This window comes from Amblyomma mixtum, chromosome 5, assembly GCF_055824585.1.
Source record: "Amblyomma mixtum isolate Tamu chromosome 5, ASM5582458v1, whole genome shotgun sequence".
In the NCBI taxonomy this organism is placed as follows: Eukaryota; Metazoa; Arthropoda; class Arachnida; order Ixodida; family Ixodidae; genus Amblyomma; species Amblyomma mixtum.
This window is the reverse complement of record NC_143016.1, coordinates 102,871,340-102,891,729: the sequence shown is the minus strand read 5'-3', so window position 1 is coordinate 102,891,729 and position 20,390 is coordinate 102,871,340. Positions and strand designations below refer to the sequence as shown.

The 20,390-nt window shown below is 47.4% G+C and overlaps 1 protein-coding gene across 3 annotated transcripts in view; it reads right to left on the bottom strand.

Annotated features, from left to right (window-relative positions):
• The window catches only part of LOC149343230 (sodium-coupled monocarboxylate transporter 1-like), a 45,249-nt gene that overhangs the window by 15,630 nt on the left and 9,229 nt on the right, over positions 1-20,390 (bottom strand). Inside the window, exons 1-5 of one of the 3 annotated variants that reach the window (XM_089545782.1) lie at positions 18,834-19,356; positions 9,015-9,512; positions 3,541-3,606; positions 2,139-2,190; positions 1,185-1,252 (exon numbers count right to left, since the gene is read on the bottom strand). In XM_089545782.1, coding sequence (XP_089401908.1) covers positions 1,185-1,252; positions 2,139-2,190; positions 3,541-3,606; positions 9,015-9,416 — 588 coding nt within the window. In that variant the 5' untranslated portion in view covers positions 9,417-9,512; positions 18,834-19,356. Of the gene's footprint in view, positions 1-1,184; positions 1,253-2,138; positions 2,191-3,540; positions 3,607-9,014; positions 9,513-18,833; positions 19,357-20,390 lie in introns of those variants that run through there. The other 2 variants (XM_089545780.1, XM_089545781.1) reach the window with 2 other exon arrangements.

Genomic DNA, 20,390 nt, shown 5'->3' with positions numbered 1-20,390 from the left:
TTCTTGACTATGCGCCTGGCAGACTAATTGGAATTGAAATCTCTAAATTATAAAAATTACTCAAGCCAGACATGCACAGGAACTGCTCGCGGGGCTGTTCACAGGTTCATTGTTTGTTACTTATTTGTTTAACCTAAAGTGTAAAAAAGACGGTGGATCCCGTTATTCGCAGCAAAAAAAAAAGGAAACGATTGCTTAAAGAAAACAAACACCTACAGAAAAAACGGGGTACCGTATTGCAATTTAGAGTGGTTGTGGTCGATGCATGATATTATGCAGGTGAGCTCCGAAATGAATTCACTTTTGAGTGTTACACTTGAGGAACGAGTTTCGTTAAAACGAACAGCACAAAAGAGTAATGATTTTTCGATGGAATAAACTTGGCAAACCGAGTTGTGAATTTATTAATAAAACAAAAGCAGCAGATGCATAATTGCAGAAAATGTAAAGAAGAGATCGACTGTGAGAAGCTTCAATGTCGCCCATCAGCATGCGATTCATGGGATCTCTTGATTCAGAGAAGTGGCTGGTAAAGAGTTAGCTTAAGATGTTTTCGGGCGTCAGTCAAGTTGCTGCGCAAGTAATGGAGGCTCCAACTTGCATTATTAGTGATGCATTTTGCGTGAGCAAGTATCGAAGCTGCGTTATGCAAGCTACGAAATAGGCTTATACGAAGTGGCAATTTCTAGGTTACTGTCAAATCACTCTCACCCTCCAGTCGAGTAGTTGTGCCTGTGATATTAAAATAAATCTATGCTGCCTCAAATCCTTATGCTGCTGCTTGCAGCCTTACTCACCAAACGTTCGGCTTTGTCAAACTGCCCATCGTCTGTCCATGCTTGCAGCTCTCTTTCACACCAAAGCACAAGCCCTTCTCCATAAAGGCTACGTTGTTGAGCTAATCGGTACATTATTCGACCAATCGTAAGCAGCGGACCAAAACGGGACCAGGCGGCCAAAGGCATAGCGCTGCGTTTTGTGTTCGTTACATTTGTGCCCAGTCGTCTTGTACCCGGCGCTGTATAGACCTTCCTCTCGCCTGCCACTGATTGTTTAATATGTGTTACATGCGATCTTTCACCTTTCACTAACAAGTGAAGAAAGCTCAGAGCAAGGTCCTATTGATTCAACCGTGATAAGCGGAACTGCCATCTAAAAGAAGGGAGCAAGATAAGGGAACGTACGATGCTGGTGTAAGCAGTGCAGACAAGACCGATAGCGACGACAGCTGACCACAATGTCATTCCAGTCACTGTAAGATGCAGAGACGGGCAAGCGTGACATCGCAATGCTCTGCGTAACTTTCTGCGGCATACTGATCAACAAGCAAATTTTCTGTTCAACTTTGACGTGTACCTCGGTTTATAATTGCGGTGTCTGTGACTGTGCAGAGTCCAATGATGGTAACTACTGCTATAGTTACGGCACTCTTCGAAAGCAGAGGTGCCTCCCCCGGTCAATTTTAGGAAGCTGGCTGGCGTAGGGTCATTTGAATATATATTTCAAGCAACCGTGAGGAGTTCGTTTGACTAGCATATCCTGTAAGACAATGCATCTTTCCCTGTTTGCAAGCAGCGTGAAGTCCAGGACCTTGCCTGATAAGAAAAACGACACATTTTCCTCCTGGTATACTTCCCTGTTTCTGTCTCACTATCAGAGCCATCCTTCCAGCACACGCCTCATCTATGCCAGGCAAATGAATCATGCGCCAAAGACGTAGACCGGGAGAGCTCTGTTTATGTGCCTTAAAATTCCGGACCAGAGCCCTTGTGGAACTCCACACTCACAAAGGCCACGCGTTTTCCGCATGTGCGAAGCTCGTGGCCTAAGCGGAATTTCACTGCGAGTGAGACCGGACAGCTGTGGCATTTGCTCGGAAATAGCTTCATGCACGCGTGGCAGAAATATTTGGAGTATATAGGAATGCCCTGTTTCGTTATTTCGTAGTGCTGGGCTCGCAAGCTGGCGCTTGCACCGAGCGAGCCCGCTATTACATTGCAGTCTATAGATATCCCGATTCCAACATAAAATCACTCAATCCAAAAAATAAATAAGTGCAAGCACATTGACAGATGCAATAAAAAATAAAGCTATATAGGTCGCCGACAAAATCGTAAGGTCGCAGATGCGGTACTCACATTGCGAGAGTGCCAGTGCTGGAGCGTACAGCGATATAGCGATATAAACTGTCTGAAACAAGAAAGATATCGGTCATTGACTTGATGCAGTTTGCCGCATTGCAACTATGCTCATCGTTGTTGTGAACGCTTTGTACCGAAATAGGGCCGCACTGGCAAGGGCAAGAACTCCCCAGTATTATTTTGTGATTTCGTAGCGAAAGCTACATTAGACTAGCCAGCGGCGCATTTCGGCTGGTTGTTGCAGGCCAGTACTGCGCATGCACCATAACCACGGCAACCATGGCAACCGGTTGCCATGGTTGTTAGGCGCCGAGCATGTTAGCTCATCGAGGCCAGGATACACAATCCTGGCCTCGATGAGCTAAGCCACAGCAAATATTTTTCGATTGCCCGTTCCGATCTAGCACTGGGCAAGCAAGTTACCTTTGTTATAAGGCGAAATGGTCGATCACAGATTGCGAAGCGATGCATCTGACTGGAGCACTGCGTGTGCAAGCTGAAGTATGTGTGGTAAAAGTTTTAAGAATTGCGCTCATCACCGAGCGATCTCTTTTACGTTTTACGCCAAGGCAGGTTGTTAGCTTAGGAAGTGAAGTTAGACTGCTAGCGCGGCTGCTTCCGCATCTTAGGTTTCAACCATCGGTTCGTCACCAGTGAGACATATTTGAATCGATACTTGAAGATTTACAGGCGGTCGGTACACCTACTTAGACTCGGAATTTCCTATGCAGTGGGCAGTTATCAGCCCCTTCAACCCAGCCATCGCTTATGTGCAATCTCACTTCAGTTTCTACCATCAGTGCTGCCTATATAACAGTCAGAGCGTTCAGCCCGCAAGCGCAAGTACGAAAAGGCTGCTGTCTCGTCTCTTATGAGCACTGTTAGTTGTTATGTAGGTACCGTCTTTGTCAATGGGGTTTGCTTCAAGGCTGTATAGTGCAGCCGTTACGGCACTTATAGCGACAAAATGGTCTCAGAAGGAGAGGAAACGAGTTATCTTTATGTTACACATAATTAAAGCTTAAGGGGATGTCATAAGTGCTCAGCTACACACCTAAAAAACCAGCATAGTTGCTTAGTTATTTCTTGGCAAAGTCGGTAAATGCCCCCGCTGCCCCCATGAGCATTCAGACGATGTCGAGAGGTGTGGCTGCTCGTTATCACCTCTGAAAAAGAGACCACGCCGTAGTATTTTTGCCTACACTTATATGATTTACAAATGGCTGTGTGAAACCGCCTCACGGTGAGATAATGGCATGCAAGAACACTGGGACGTGTCATCTTAGTTCGCAGTGGTTGCTTTTGCATCAATGGAACAAGATGCCTTCAGCGCAACCTGGCAGCTTACTTCGGCAACACATTATGAGAAAGTGACACATGTGCATGGACTATGACTTACCATTTCAAGCATGTAAAGGATGACGGCAGCGATTCGTACTGTTCGATTGAAGCGCATTTCGAGGTACTGCAAAGAGAAATGGATCGGAAGAAACCGTGATTGTCAGCTACGAATAGAACTGTTCAACTGCTAAGTTTGCCAAAGTATTCATTTTACTTGTTCATTTGGAGCTTAAATACAAGTTTGCCTATCTGCCTGCCACAGTATGATTTGCTCAGCCATGCAACCCCATACGTGCCCTAGCCGCATCGGTGTATAGTTCCGTAATGAAAACTGAAAGGCATTGATATATGTCACGCTCTTTATTGTGTTTTTCTGGTTGTCGCTAATATAAATCAAAACCAAAGCTTTCATTACTGATATTGGAGCAGTTCTGGTTTTACTTTTAATCACAGTTAAACATCACTGACTCAGAGCACATAAATTATTCTGGAATGTTTCTTGCAGGAAAGACAACATGAATTCCTCAACATTGATTACGTTTTTTCACTTGTTTTTTCCTCATTTAACTCACAAGAAGTGAGAATATATTGGTCCACTACTCAAACAGTCCTTTGACGAAAATGTTCGAAAGCATCTGTCACCATCGGGCTTCATTATTTCACTTAACTGCTCTGTTGCAAGAGGATCACCATTATTGTCCTTCGGCCGCTGCGGTGGCTCAGTGGCTATGGTGCTCGGCTGCTGGCCCGAAAGACGCGGGTTCGATCCCGGCCGCGGCGGCTGAATTTCTTTGGAGGAAAAATTCGAGGCCCGTGTACTGTGCGATGTCAGTGCACGTTAAAGAACCCCAGGTGGTCGAAATTTCCGGAGCCCTCCACTACGGCGTCTCTCATAGCCTTAGTCGCTTTGGGACGTTAAAGCCCATAAACCAACCAACCATTATTGTCCTTCGTTTTGATAACTTTTTTCTTTTATATCGTTTCATTATAAATGTAATATCATTCTTGATATTTAACGAGATCCATGCTTTTGATACGACATCAACAAGTGGTTTTCGACCGATCCGTACAGATGGCTTCGAGTCATATAAACCCGTAATATCTTATTGGGTAATTCATGTAACAGTGTAACGACCAGGGGTCACGCAAGCTGGAACTCCGCCTTAAAGAAAACATGTTGTAAGAAATAATAGAGGAATGTCTTTGTAGAATTACCGCTGCTTCCACAAGTTGTCTGTTTCTAATACATGGCCTATCTTTTGTGTGACGCCCTGTATAACGCTCAAGGCAGAAAAAAAAATTAAAAGCGAGGGGTATATGTGTCCTTCGCATAGCCTCGCCACCACATCTGTGCGTTGTACTGCTCCAACAACTGCACTGAACGGCATTCAACAGACCTTCAAACGATCGACTGGTATCTGCCATGTATACATCACAGGTGCGACTTACTGTCACGACGGATGCGTGCTTCCGCTCTACCTTGAATCGCTGCGCTTTCTATGTGATAGGTTTCAGTTGTTTGAACCGTGAATGGTTCATGTGTTATTGCAGCGCTTTCCTTGCTTTCCTCGAAAGAGCCATGAGCATTTAAGGTTAAAAATTAGGGGTCTAAAAGTAATTGTTTTGACATACATGTTGTACCAATATGTATATGAGCTATTTTCGTTTTACGAAGAAACTCAAATAAGTGACACTGTAATTGTAATTTGAACTGTGTCCTCGGTATGCGCGTCGACACCAGTGTAAGTTATGTGTGTGCTCCCAAGCTGGAACTTATAACAAGAGTCGTGGTAAAAAATCTGTGGGACACCGTCGAAGGTTGATTAATATACATATTGTAAACTCATTGCCTTCACTGTACACGGCCTTTATTGACAGCCCGATTCAATATTCTAAGATACTGAATTTCTAAGCTTAAGAGACACGTAAGATTTTAGTTGTCATGTTGCACACTAATAGTCATTCCTGTGGTGGATCCGGAATTGTCATTTCTTATAATACCACAATTTCTTTTTTTTTCAAAGTTTCGAAAGGAATACATGGGTTTCAATCTTGCTTAAACTCCCGCTTAACCACTGGGCTCGTTACGCAGAAGCAAAAAAAATATTCTTCGAAGTGAGCAAAAAGAAATGTCGTAATTTATCGGTATATTACTCGCCTAATATGTCGCACTAAGGAACACGGGTCTCGTGCGGGGCCTTGGTTGACAGTATGCATCTTCATTTTTGTTCTCTTTAATGAGTGCCAGTTTGCTTTCGCGGATTACCACTGGGTGCTGTGATAGAACTCTGGACAATGAAGTGTCCTTTGACGAAATCTAGCCTTCTTGCACGAGTGTTCAACGTATAACATCTGTCATCAAGAAAAGGGCGTACTCAAGCCATGACCTCAGCGGCTTTTATCTTGTGCGACAAGGAGTGGGTTTAAGCCGATCTAAAGGCTATTATAAGCACCCTGGTCGCTAGGTACACGAGCTACATGTTAGATCGCACCTCACGCAATACTTGCTGCGTCAGTATTACCGCGTCAGTACGTGTCATTGCGGACACACGGCGGAGCACTATAACCGCATTTTGAAGCGAAAAGCTTCACTAGGCTAGTCAACACCGGGTCTGGCGTGAGCCGTGATCAATTTTAGCCGCAGCTGCGCATGCGCGATTTCGCCTCGTTAGAGGCGCAGGTAGTCGGCGGAGCCGCCGCCGAGCGCGGCTCCGCCGGTCGACCTTCACCGTCGTTCGCGCGCTCTGCGCGTGTTTACCGAGTGTGCATCGGCGCGCGCTCGGCTTCCTCGTATGACGCTACTTGCAGCCGCGAGTTTACCACATTTACTACGCATGCGGAAGGAGGGCTACATAACGCGCTTGCCTACACCGTTATCGTGGTGCTCCCAGTGCATTGTGCGCGAATTGCGACAGCCATGACGTCAAACAAAGCATAACTGCAGCTCTTTGCTTGTATATCCAGGCTTAACCAGAGCTAAGCCACTGCCAATTTTTTCGTTGCAACTCTTTTAGCACCGCTGTTTTTATGCCCCCGACCCACAAAATTGGTTGTGGAGCTATGCAAGATCTATCGTGCCTCCGTGTGTATGCTTTCTCAGGTAATTACATGCAGTCTCTATGAAACAGTATGACATGCGGACTGAGACACGCAATAGTAGGACGCTCAGGATTAATATCGACTGCCAGGATGTTTTTTAACCTGCACCGAGAGCGCGCGGCACCTGAGCAGTTTCGTATGTCGCCTGCATCGAAATGAGGCCACCACGACGGGCGTTCGATATCACAACTTTGGGATCAACAGACCAACGACATACCCACTGAGCCACTGTAGCGGATAGATGAAACAGCCGCGGAAGATTCTGGCCGACACAGTCCACAGTACCGCCATCGAGTTTGCATTTCAAGGTCGCAAAGAGGTCAGTCTCACCCCTCTCAAGTGCGTGTGACCAGCACGAAATGCAAATGACTGCTATCTACTTCAAGCCTGTCCCGCCGTAATTCAGAGATAATTATTACAAAAGTTTTGGTGTTGGCAAATGTGCTTGATGTAGTTAACTATTTTCTTCTGTTATCCAACTCTCCTACTCTTATCTAAACATGAGCTAGAGCGCATCCAATTCTGATTTAAGATTTTACTTTACCTCCTGCTGCTAAAAAAGAAGACTTTGCAATTCACAGCCAGCAAATTCAGCTGTTGAGGCAGAATGCTTTCAGGCAAGCAGGCTGGAGCTGCTTGTCTGTGGAAGGTGGAATAGTCGAATATCCGTCCGAACCATCGAATGCTCCATGTCCACAGGGGAGCACGCATGCTGTTCTCTTCCCTGTCAAAGCCGAAGTGCACACGTCATTTCACTTCGCAGGAAATTTCTGCAGAGTAAACAGCTTCTGGAGACGGGAGCACCGCCGGTTTGCCCCGTTTGTGCTCATATCTGTCTTTTAGGGTGCACATGACTTAAGAACTGTAACAGCTGGACATTGACGCAGTTATAGCTCTCTATAGAAGCCCGAATCCCTTTCACTATTCCTTGTTTTTCTAAAGGCACCAGTGCTGGCCCGAAATACGCGGGTTCGTCAAGACCGCGGCGGTCGAATTTCAGTGGTGGCGAACTTCTAGAGGCCCGTGTCTGTGCGATGTCAGTGCACGTTAAAGAACGCCAGGTGGTCGAAATTTCCGGAGCCCTCCACTACGGCGTCCCTCATAGCCTCAGTCGCTTTGGGACGTTAAACCACCATAAACCATAAAGGTACCAGTACTGTACTACGAGAAGCATTTGCGCAATGCGTTCAACATCTGTGGCGGTCGGTGTTTTAGGACGACATGCAGGCGCTGCCAACGTCAGGCTTGGTTGCGCAAATTCAGTTTCGTAGTGACTGCAGCTTTTGTTGTTTGTCTCCATCTCACATCTGGAATTTTGCGTAGATACGGCGCAGAATTGCCTCTTTGGCATTTCTGCCCGCAAAGCCTTTTTTGTTAAGCTTGCACAGGTAGAGGTATTCCGCCCAGCTACAATAAAAACAGAATCGTAGCACAAGAGTGGACAAAGGTCGGGTATATAATGCACTATAACGACATCTCGCGGTATATTGCAATTGCAAAGTGGGCAGCCAGAACAGGAAAACAAAACTGTTGGTGGCAGAGAGTCAGATGGAGCGGCATGATAGTAAAATTTCTTTCTCACGTTACATGGTCGTTATTGACGCGAAATGGAAGCAATTGAAAGAGCCATTTGTCCTGCAGTAGGCTGAACGCAGGTAATGCTCATGGGGATTGTGCATGGCGGATGAAATGCATGGCGCAGCATCGATGAAATCGTCACGGCGCACAGCAAACTGTTGATGCAGTTGCACAGAACCACACAGCACGCCTAACGTTATTCAAAGTTTTCTCAGCAGCGTCTGTTTGAGGGCTAGTTGGTTCATGTTTTCAAGCCGGAATACTTTTTAGCGTGACACATCAAGGGGACAGGACAGGCGCTTTCTATATTTACAATGTAGTCCTTAAAAGACGTGCCATATTCTGCAAAAATAAAACTTCATATCAGCAGGGCTGCGGGTTGTCCGATGTTCGTGAAGAGTAACGGATTGCATTTCGAAAGAAGGAACGCGTAGCAGGTTGGCAGAAAGTTGTGTGTGCGGATGAGAATAGAAAGTTTGCGGGGATGAGATGGCCGCAGCTGGCGCAAGACATGGTTAAGTGGAGAGATATTGGAGAAGCCTTTATCCTGAAGTCACGTATTCAGGCTGATGATGATGATTAAAGGCTTTAGCACGACAAAGCCCTCTCCCATTGACCTCCAGCTGTCCTTCGAACGTACACTGTTACCCTTAGGGACCATCAGCTACCTGTCCTCGGGATTACACAGCCCGCACAAGTCGACATCTTCCTCTTCATAGCAGTTGGCCACCCTGGGGTAGTACTTTGCCACTAATAAAAGGTTGCCAAGTAGTACACCGGGACAAAGATGTCGAACACATTTCACGCGAATATATCAGATAGCATTGTGTATAGAGTCTGTAGCAAAGTACTCACCTCGTAAGCCGTCATGACCCCAAGCCGGTAGAAGACTGGCATGAAGAGGTGCGCCGTCACGGCCAGGGCGAGCGCGTAAGACACGAAGGTCATGAGGTAGAGCGTCCCGTTGCGGTACACCTCGGCCGCGTTTCCCAGCAGGTAGGCGGCCGAGATGAAGCTGGCCATGAGCGAGGCGCCCACGGGCACGGGAGGCAGCCGGCGTTCGCCGTTGAGGAGTAGGGATATGCCGCTCTGGGCATCGCTGCGGCTGTCCTGCCAGGCGCTCCACAGACCCAGCGAGCCGGACATGGCAAGCATGCACACGAACACGGCATAGTCGTAGTACGTGAACCGCGCCAGCAGCTCCTGGCTGCTGGGGAACTGCAGGTGCAGTGGCGACGGCGACGACAGAGACTCCATACAGGCTGAGGTGTGCAATGGACAACCGCGGGCACGAAGAGATCGGTGGTGGCGAGGTAGGGAGTTGCTTCTTCGTAACACTCAGCCGAACAGGAACTGCGTAAAAGCGAAATCACCGTTATCATCAGTTACTTTTGGTGTAATGACAACCGGTGTGCCGCTGACGATGTCAGACTGTGAAGCGGTGGTATGAATTAAAAGATTCCTGTGAAGTGAAGGCGGTTAGATTCTTTTCTTTTGTTCTACTCTTTCTACCAAGTATATGCATCACTTATACTTACAGCTTTCGTAATTTCGGATCTCCTTGTGCATTTCACTGAGGTACTTCATAAGCATTCATAATCATTCATAAGCATTCGTAACCATTCATACTTCATAAGACTTCATAAGCATTCTTCTGCGTCGATTTATAACGGTTCTGCTTTGCCAGAGTTGCAAGTTTATATTAAAGCTTTTTTTTTCTACCAAACAAACGAAAGTGGAAAACATTTATTATGCCCCAGGAAAGTAATTCCAGCTTGATCGGAATATTTGCACTGGTTTCTATCATTTGCATTCGATATCGAGTGGATAAATGGCGCCATGGCTGAGTGAAAGATAGCGTTCCTGTACTGCCATAAAATGTATTTTCTCAACTACAAACTTCGGTTTGAAGAAGGCCCCTGAAGTTATAAAGGTCGTGCTCATGCGTATCTTCTTTGATTCTGTCGAAAGTAAATGAAATGAAATATTTGGAGACTATTTTGTTATTTTAATTCTTTAACCACTTCACCTTCCGTTAATCACCGTGTGTGATGTTTGGGTTGATAGTCGTCAATGTGTCTAGCTCGCTTTGGTGCCAGGAACGGAGCCGTTCAATTTCAAAGAAGCCAGAAAATGAACCGGAAAAGGGGTAATTTAGAAACACTGACTGACATCTTCCCATTGTCTCATGACAGCTGGAAAAGATTACTGCCATGAAGAGACGTTACTGCTTTTCAGTAAGATATACATGTACAGAGGGCAAAACGCATGTCTAGAACACGCTTTGAGCGTGTTTCGGGCGTAACACGCGATAACTAGCGAATAGATTTGGTTGAAAATGGTCTCGATGTAAACATGGGCTGTTAAAGTCATAGAATTTCATCGTCATTTTTTGCCTTCTTGGTTGCAGCGGCTTTGGGAGCTCCGGAAAGCAGGGTTTGGTTGTTCTAGGCATGTGTTTTGCCCTCTGTACAGTGCAATTTTTGACAGAGGTTGCTCCGCCAGCATGTAATATTGCATTCGCTCAATTCACACCAGTAGCTCGTGGCTCTGTTCAACTTGCACACACCTTTTACGGCCTTCTATAATGCGCCAGAAAATGTCCTAAAAAGATATCGTCACTGCCTGGATCAAGGATAGTTATGTCTGAAAATCGTAAAAAAATTTGTTTTGAATGAGAACATAGATTATGGCCTGCGTGTAGAATGGCTTCAACATCAACAAACTCTTACACCACAAGAATTTTCTATTTATATACGCGTCCATCTCAAAGCAAAGCTGAATTATTAAAATGTAAATAAATTTTCTTGACTAAATTTGAAGTATTTTCAGAAAAGCAAAAGCTGATACTATTTATTTATTATTTATTCTGGTCGTTTCATAAGCCCTTGACGACAGTTTTTACACTTTTTAAGGCAGGCTGTGAACGCTATAGATCCAGTTAACAGACATTTCAGAGCTTTAGATCAACTTTCTTTTGATGCTTCGCAATGTCTTTGCTCCGATTTGATGGACAGACCTCACACCTAGCGCTAAGCAATGTCTCAACCGTTTAATATTATCGCTGGCATTCCATCATTATACTGGCTAAAGTACTTAGCAAACATTATTTTGTCCAATACTTGTTGATGGGCTAGTTGGTTTGTCGCCTGGTCGCTTTATACTCCGAAAAGAGAAACCCAAGTTTTAGGCATACTGAACATTTCATTTGAAGCACTACACTGATCATAGGTCGCTTATTTGTTTTCGAACCAATGCCTGCAGGCGTTGTGTGTGCGAAGTCTTTCTGCTTGCAGACTCCTTTTTGGAGAGCGTTACTTCTCTAGTTTAACTTGTGCTGCCTTCTACCCTGTAGGCATTGCTCCTGTATATTATACGCGATGTCCACAAAAATTAACTTTCCTCCTTTCAAGCGTCAGCTTTTCAAAGGCATGTACACCCGGTGGCAAAATAAGTCGGGGCACGCGAGAGCCGCTCAGAATCAGATAAAACTGCATCGCCGCGCCGTCTGACGTTGCACTTCTGGTGTCGAGACATTGCAGTGCGCGTGCGTGTCTTTCATGCTCGCAGCCGCTTATTTTTTTCTCGCTTGCATCGGGCTAGCTGATTACTTGCAGCGTTTAGCTATAGGCGTCGCTCTCTCTATTTCCTACGTCACGCGCGTAGTTCGGGATGGGGCCAGGAGGGGGTGCACGGCTAGGGTGAAGCGTACGCTGCTCGCTTTGCCCTGGCTGGACAGATAACGTACCGCGTCTCTCGGCGACAGCGCGGTGCCGCATACATGATCAATTCCATTCCTTCTATTTTTGAAGCGAAAAGCTTCACTAGGCTAGTCAACACCGGGTCTCGCGTGCGCCGTCATCAATTTTAGCCACAGCGGCGCATGCGCGAGTTCGCCGAGCGACGTCACTGGAGCGGCGCACGTGGTCGGTGGAGCCGCCACCGAGCGCGGCTCCACCGGTTGACCTTCGCCGTCGTTCGCACGCTCTGCGCGTTTTTACCGAGTGTGCATCGGCGCGCGCTCGGCTTCCTCGTATGACGCTACTTGCAGCCGCGTGCTTACCACAGCAACTACGCATGCGGAAGGAGGGCTATATAACGCGCTTGCCTACACCGTTATCGTTGTGCTCCCTGTGAATTGTGCGCGAACTGCGACAGCCATGACGTCAAACAAAGCATAACTGCAGCTTTTCGCTTGTATATCCAGGCTTAATTAACCAGAGCAAAGCCACTGCCAATTATTTTGTTTCAACGATCCTGTGATGTAGAAATAGAAACGAGCACACCGCAACGGAGAGGCGTTCAGGCGAAAAATGATTCCATTTATTAACTTCAGATGAGACAAGATAGGCAGGTCACTTGCACATGAAATGAATACACGTAGACGAATAACGAAATAACACCAGTACATTTAGGCGTGGCCATTTATGTTGGACATAAAAAATAAAAGTGAAACCAACCCTGAGGGCCAACAAAAGAAAAAAAATATTGTCTAAATCTGTGCTCCGCGTCCCCCCCCCTCCCCCTCCCCCTCATTACACATACATAGCGAGTGAAGTGACCACCCGCGTAAATGATCTGCGACATCCTCCTTGGCATATAATCGTAAAGCGAGACGACGTATTCGCGGTTAGCTCGAAGGACGTCCCACTGTTCACAAATGGCGTTCCACAGCGCGTCCGCTGTTGCTCTGGGCGAGTTTCGTCTGGACAGGCAGGACTTCATGCCAGGCAGGACAGGCGCCCACACATTTTCGATATGATTTGCGTCCGCGCCATTCGGAGGCCACAGCAACGTACGAACGTCAATTTCTTCAAGCAGAGTGGTCACCTGGCGAGCCATGTGCACGGTGCTTTTGTCCTGCTGGAAGGGAAGCAGCCGTTGGGGCAGGGCCCATCCAGCACATATGGAAGCAAAGTGTCTTGTAGCAGAGAGCTGTAACTGGACGCCGTGAATTTCCTCTCAATGCGAACAGGAGGCCCTAGCCCATCTTTGCTCATGGCACCCCACACAGAGACTGAACACCAGCCACTTGAGAGAACGCTCTGGGTATAGCGAGGGTGGTATCTGCAGCTTCGAAACATAAACAAAGGACAGGTATGATATTCGGAAAACCGATTTTCTGAACGGTAACCAATAGTTTACAATACGCGTTGTATACCTTTAAACCATAACATTGTGAAACAACTTGAAACTCGTATTTGAGATGGTGCTAACCATAAGTTAGTTTTTCACATTTCTCTTGCATGCAGTGTGTTTAGTTAGTAACGGATATTACCAGATAATTTCATCGCAGCGAACAATTTCGATAATTCCTCTGAAACATTTGATCCACGAAATTTTGGGCATATGCAAAGCAGCAAAATATGTCAACGCCTACAAATAGTGAAGCCAGCGTTTACCTGGAATTCAAGGGGTACCTTGAATTCAAGGGCCGCCACACCCACCTCTGTTGATCCCAGCGAGCGCACAATGTTGATTCATCAGAAAAAAATTACATTATGCCATTCTTCTGTGTTCCAGTGCTGATGGTTCTGTGCGAAGTCCAAGCGTTGTTGGCGCTGTCGCTCGGTGAGGAAAGGATTTCGTGCTGCCGCACAGTTCGAAATCCCAGCTGCTTTCAAACGGCGACGTATTGTCGAAGTAGAGACCTCTAGAGAGAACTCATTTCGGTCCTCGGGGCGCTCGAAAGGCAGGGACCCAGCGAGCCGGCAACGGCGAGGGGAGACCCGCGCCGAGTAACGGCAGCCTCGTAGACGACGTAGGCCCTCGTCGGGGAGCGCGAGCGCCCAACTGCAGGCACAAATAAAGTTTATTCCAATCCAATCCAATCGGAACTCTTTAGCGTTCAAAAAATGGCTGAGGCTTAACTTGGTTAAGTCTGGAGAATGCGAAGCATCATCGTGTCGCGTAATTTGGAGGCGCACAACCACAGCGACGGCGCGAGGTGGGCCCCCGTTTCTCCACTGTCGTGACGTCATCGTGTCACGTGGTGTGACTTCATGTATCACGTGATTTGGAGCGCACAACCACAGCGACGGCGCGGGGTGGGCCCCCGTTTCTCCACTGTCGTGACGTCATCGTGTCACGTGGTGTGACGTCATGTATCACGTGATTTGGAGGCGCACAACCACAGCGACGGCGCGAGGTGGGCCCCCGTTTCTCTACTGTCGTGACGTCATCGTGTCACGTGGTGTGACGTCATGTATCACGTGATATGGAGGCGCATAACCACGGTGAAGGGCTGAAGTGGTAGCTAAAGTAGTATGCTTCGCATAAAAAGGGTACACGACAGCTGCGGCAACAATCAGTATGTCGTCCTCGTGCTTCGTAACTCTTGGTATACCGGACCACTTCGCATCCACAAGTGTTCCCTCCTCTCGGAAGGCACGGATAAGAAGTTCACCGATGCCTTCGACCTGGCAGTTCTTCGGCATATCTCTCTCTTCGGTACACCGTCCACGAAATGTCTGGCGATTAGTCTTCAATCGGAACGCGTGGTGCCATTTCAGTAGACGACGCACCTTTGTTCGGTTCTCCAGACTTTTATACCTTTAGAAAGTATCGCCGATCAATGAAGCGCGAACTTATGACGAGCGGGTGAAGATAAAGGATTGTCGCGACAGCCGTATTCTAGTTGAACCACTGAAATTCAACTCCTTCACCGTGTAGATAAATGTTCATGCTAGCGCTGTGTCCCTCGCGTTTGCTTTTTTAGGTTTTCTTGTGGTTGTCCAGCGCTTTAATGGACACCTACTCTGTCGCCTCAAAAAAGACAGCCCTAATAGCAAAGCCGAAAGTGCTTCGCATCTATCCAGGCGAGCATAAGATTCCTTTTCTAAGAGGCATCGAGGCATCGGTGAATGTATTGTTTCATTAATAAATGTTTTACTGTGTTTACTTGATGATGTGACTATTACGTCTTTAAAGCTGTCTAGTTCAAGTGAACCCATTTGCTTACAACTCTATACTATGCATTGCCCTTTCATGTAGCGGTGTCCATACGGCCCGCCCATGACTAAAATACCATGCGTGTTTTCAGGAGTAGTTCTGCTAGTGAAACGTTATGTGTTATATTAATGGAACTGGATGAGAGGTTATGATCAGTACAGCACAGTGGTTTAGTCGCGTGCCTGCAAACTCTTTTCGTTAGGCTGTATGGCACACCAGAACTTCCACGATGATCAGCGCAACAAACAGATTTGGAACCTTTTATTTCCTACAATTTATTTCCTACTTAGTCCTTTTGAGTTGGCAGTTTACAGCAGAAAAAAAACGAATAAAAAAATGGCCCTAAGGGTTTGTCTCCGTGGCAGGAACGTAGCACCGTAGTACAGACACGAGCACATGGCAAGCAAACCGTCCAGCTTCGACCTCGAGGCACAAAGGGCCTTGGTTGCGAGAGCTCGGGCAGCGGCTTCAGCCAACGGAGTCCCGGATTCAGGACCCGACCAACCCTGCCCTTATCCGGAAACCATTTCTACAAATAAATGTTTTCTACTACTACTACTACTATGGCAAGCAAATGCTTCAGCGCTTACAACTGTCGGGCAGGTTGGCGTATTATTCAAACTCTTTAGTGAAGAACATGCACATGTGCAGGCAAATATAAAACTGGTCAGCGTCAATACTTGCTGCTGCACTGAGCTGTCATTAAACAGACAAACTGTTGTTTCACATGATCGCAGTGGACGACTGTGGAAGCTGTAATGATACAAACACGGCAAATAGTCTTCGGAACTATCACGTGTAATCACGCTTATAGTAAGCGTGGAAATCGCAACGCGTCCAGAGTGGTTGCAGGAAGTGAGAAGGACCCGTGCCAGCAGCGATGAGTAATAGCTCGTTCAAAAAAAAAAAAATTGGCAGTGGCTTAGCTCTGGTTAATTAAGCCTGGATATACAAGCGAAAAGCTGCAGTTATGCTTTGTTTGATGTCATGGCTGTCGCAGTTCGCGCACTATACATTGGGAGCACCACGATAACGGTATAGGCAAGCGCGTTATATAGCCCTCCTTCCGCATGCGTAGTAACTGCGGTAAACATGCGGCTGCAAGTAGCGTCATACGAGGAAGCCGAGCGCGCGCCGATGCACACTCGGTAAACACGCGCAGAGCGCGAGAACGACGGCGAAGGTCGACCGGCGGAGCCGCGCTCGGCGGCGGCTCCACCGACCACGTGCGCCTCTCCAGTGACGTCACGAGGCAAACTTGCGCATGCGCCGCTGTGGCTAAAATTGATCACGGCGCACGCCCTACCCGGTGTTGACTAGCCTAGTGAAGCTTTTCGCTTCAAAACAGAAATCTTGCAACTGTGCGTTATCTGTCGAACCAGGGCAAAGCGAGCAGCGCACGCTTCACCCTCGCCGTGCCCCCGCCGAACTGCGCGCCTGACGTAGCAAATAGAGTAGGCGACCCCTACAGCCAAACGGCGCAAGTAATCAGCTAGCCCGCTGCGAGCGAGAAAAAAGACACGGCTGCAAGCATGAAAGGACGCGCACGCGCACTGCGATGTCTCGACGCCAGAAGCGCAACGTCAGACGGCGCGGCGATGCAGTTTTGTCTGATTCTGACCGCCTCTCGCCTGCCCCGACTTATTCTGCCGCCGGGTGTACTTGTGTTGTTCGTTAACAAATGCACACTGGTATTATTTACGAGTTGCAGGAGTTCTGTCATGGCATGTGCGGATATAGCCGGATGTAGAGCAAGGCCAGGTGTGAAACTGAAGACTGCAGACGCGAGCAGACGGAGCAGCGAGGAAAAAAGAACACGCTGTAGCTCGCTATGCGCGCCAGCCACCAGCTACACAACACGACAGCTCGTCCATCAAAGATGAAAGCATGCGCAGCTTTCCTATGGACATTACCAAGTAGCGCCATCTGTTGGCCACCGGTAGCTAACACCGCATGACCCAATGGGTTATTTTCATTCGTAACTGAGCGAATACTAAATATTGTTGTGAGATGGTGCACGAAAGTGTTCATACTGGCGGTCTACTCTTCGTATGTGCTGCAGAATCTGACTTATAAAACGCGTCCTCCGTTCGCGCCAAGTAGTTTTGACGGCCGCAGAAAATCAATGGTGCGACCAAACATTAAAAATTTACACCACATTTTTTGGCTCGTAACCATGCAGCACGAGATGTCAGCCTAGCAAACAAGATGCGTTTGTCGAAATTTTTCTGGGCTTTATGCTAAAATGATGAACCCCAGGTTTCAGACACTGGCATTTGAAATAGCTTGTACAAATAACCAGCGCCTGTTTGTCTTTACCCCTCAGTTTCCACGTCCCGTCTTTGTTGCGCTGTTTCAAAAATGAATACGTACCAACTTGCCCAAATTTCTGCGTTACAAATAACACCTTAGATGCAATATAGACTGCGGCACGGAACAAGACTAGGCCTAGTGTGTCCGCTTTCACTGCTCCGCCGGCGGCATGTTACCACTGAATATTCAATAAAGCGAACATTCTCTCCTTCTGTAAACTCGCTCAGTCTTGTTTATTAAGCGCGATGGAGTAATCAGAGGGAAAAAAATTGACCGACAATTAGGATCGTCGGCATTGAGAAATTTGAGCTCCGCTAATAACGTATTTTCACGCAACGTGCCACGGCTGGCAGGTGTCTTCCCGAAGCAGCCGCCTTCCGGTTGTCCTTTCCGCCACTCTCGCCTTGACAGGTGGCGTTTTGCTTTGCTACTACCTGCCAGCATGCAACCTGTCACACGCCTACAGTAGCCACCTGTCAGGCGGCGTGCCCTAAGAAAATAAAATGCCTTAGTGGGTTTAAAACGATAGGTTTCATAACTACAGCCATCGCTTCTAGAAGTGGATGACAATGTAACCCGGCCTCAGAGTTCCCTTACATAACATCATCCCAGTTTAGTTAGGAAAATGTCATCTTGCGACAATAAATTTCTTCCATTTTGTGGTCTTTTCTTGCTTATATGGCTTCCATCTTCACTGAAAACAGCCTTTTCGTCGTTATAACGCGGTAATCTATTGATACAGATCGAATTCAGCTTGTCCTGAATGCCCCATTAATAGTACATGGCTAGATAATCCCTCTACAGAGAACGGTACCTGCTGCTCTGATCCCAACGAAGTCTGTGAGGTAGCAGAAAAGGGAGGAGGAACAGTCAGGAAGCAGCCGCAGTTCTTATTTTGGTCATAAAACTTTGACTACCGAAAACAGGCATGAAACGAAAGTATATAGCGGTGCTCACAAGCAGACATACAAGAATCACAGGTAGCATGCTTACTGGCCGGGCAGATAATTTGTACTATGGCACTTTTGATTGCCTTGAATGGAAACAGTTTTTGTCTGTCGAATGCCACAACTGTTGGTACGATTCCATGGACCCCAAACTGCGCAACTTATCGGCAATGCGAAACGGCCGTGTCTGTGTTTCGCTTGTGGCAAAGACATGTGGCATATGCGCATGTCTTTGATACTCCCAAATTTTAGCTAACTTCAATTGAGTACCCAGACCTCGTGGAATACGAACAAACTGAGATACACTCAAACCCGTGAAAATGGCCTTCAGGATGTGAATGAGTGTTTTTAAAACGGCATTTGAGCATCCAACTTCTCATCACAGTAAGCAAAGGATATCTGAGTAAAGGAGAAAAATAAAAAAATAAAAAGTGCGAAAGAAGAAAAAAATCTGGAAACGAACCTGTTGAAACACGGATGTCGACTCACAAGAACGACAGCTGTCCCAAGTCTTGCCTGCTTCCGTTGAATGAAGTAGACGCACAAAAGGCGACACAAAACGCAAGGCTGGCGCGGCTTCACAACGTTTGTCGGAGCTAACAGACGGCTGGTCGCCCTCCTCCACACACACTATATATACGCCAGCGCAATATCGCCTCGTAGTGGCTGGAAAACATTAAACCTCCGTACCCGAAGGAGAGGGGGACGGGACGATGCAGAGAGTGAGGGGCAACAGACATGACGAGCAGATGGCCCGTACAGAGAGATGCCTCGCCTCGACAGGAAGCAGATACCGGCGGTTTTACTCGCACCAGGTATGTGACCGGCGCGTGCGAAGGTGGCGGTCACGGCGTTGTGTCTCTACACACGACGCGGCCCCCATTGCTGACGGCCTGGCCCGCGTAGTACGCGGCGTACGCATCCTGCCTGGCCGCCCTCCGCGAATAAAGATCGTAGAACGGCTTTATTATCGTACGAGCGAGGCAACGCGAGTCTTAGATAACAGTGTTATGCATGGCGCGCCTCCGGAGGTAGAGGCAACGACGTTGTTGTCGTAGCGGCGACGGTGCTCATGAGAGAACCGGCTTCGGGCAGCCAGACTTTATTCATGAGATCGACACACTTTAGCGGCGACATATTTTCTGAAGAGTATGAAATTCCGGTTTCAGACATCAACTGGAGATATAGACTTTAGACAAGAACAAGGAGGATTCCGCATAAAGCAGTCCGTGGGTAGCCCATAGGAGATGTTGAAGGGAAAAAAAATGAATGGCAAAGACAGAATGCGTGATGCAGAAAGTCAGCGCTAGCTGGAAGGCGATAATGATTGTCCGCAGAAACGTTTTAAAATCTCTTGTCCCGTCTACCTTTGTCCTACTCGTCGCGTCTGCATTTATGTACGATTATGCTGAGCTGGGCGGGTTGGAGAGGATGCATTTTGGAAAATTCAGCGCAACAAACGGACAAGCACGAAGCAAGAAGACACAGACGAGCGCTAAATCGTGCATAGTCCTGCAGTACCTTATTTCTGAATTGGTGTCTTCATCCTGTTTTATCCAGCGCTCACCTGTGTCCTCTCCCTTTGTAATAGTCCCTTTGTTGCGCTGAATTTTCGAAGGGGCATTTATGTCCTGTGTTGTGTGTTGCGCTATGAAGTAATCCGTGTTTAACCCGTCTTTAGAAATGTACAGCCTGCACTATAAGCCCATGCGGGGTCCCTGACCTCTTCGCCTGAGTCATGTTCAGCTGTACGGGGGCGAAATGATTACAAACACAAATTTATTTTCGCTCTCTTTATTTTGGGAAAGTTAGCGCGAGTCACGGGCTGGGTGCGCGAGATGGTCACGTTGTTGCACCACTTTGGGAAGGCACCTTGTGCGAGGTACTCATCCTGTCCTGACTACCCCCAGCCGCCCTCCTTGCGGTCAAGGTCGGCTGCCCGGACGCCTTTTGGCGACGACCACAACGAAAACACGCTTTGCCTTTACCTTAAACAGCCACCGCTGTAAAACCTCATGCT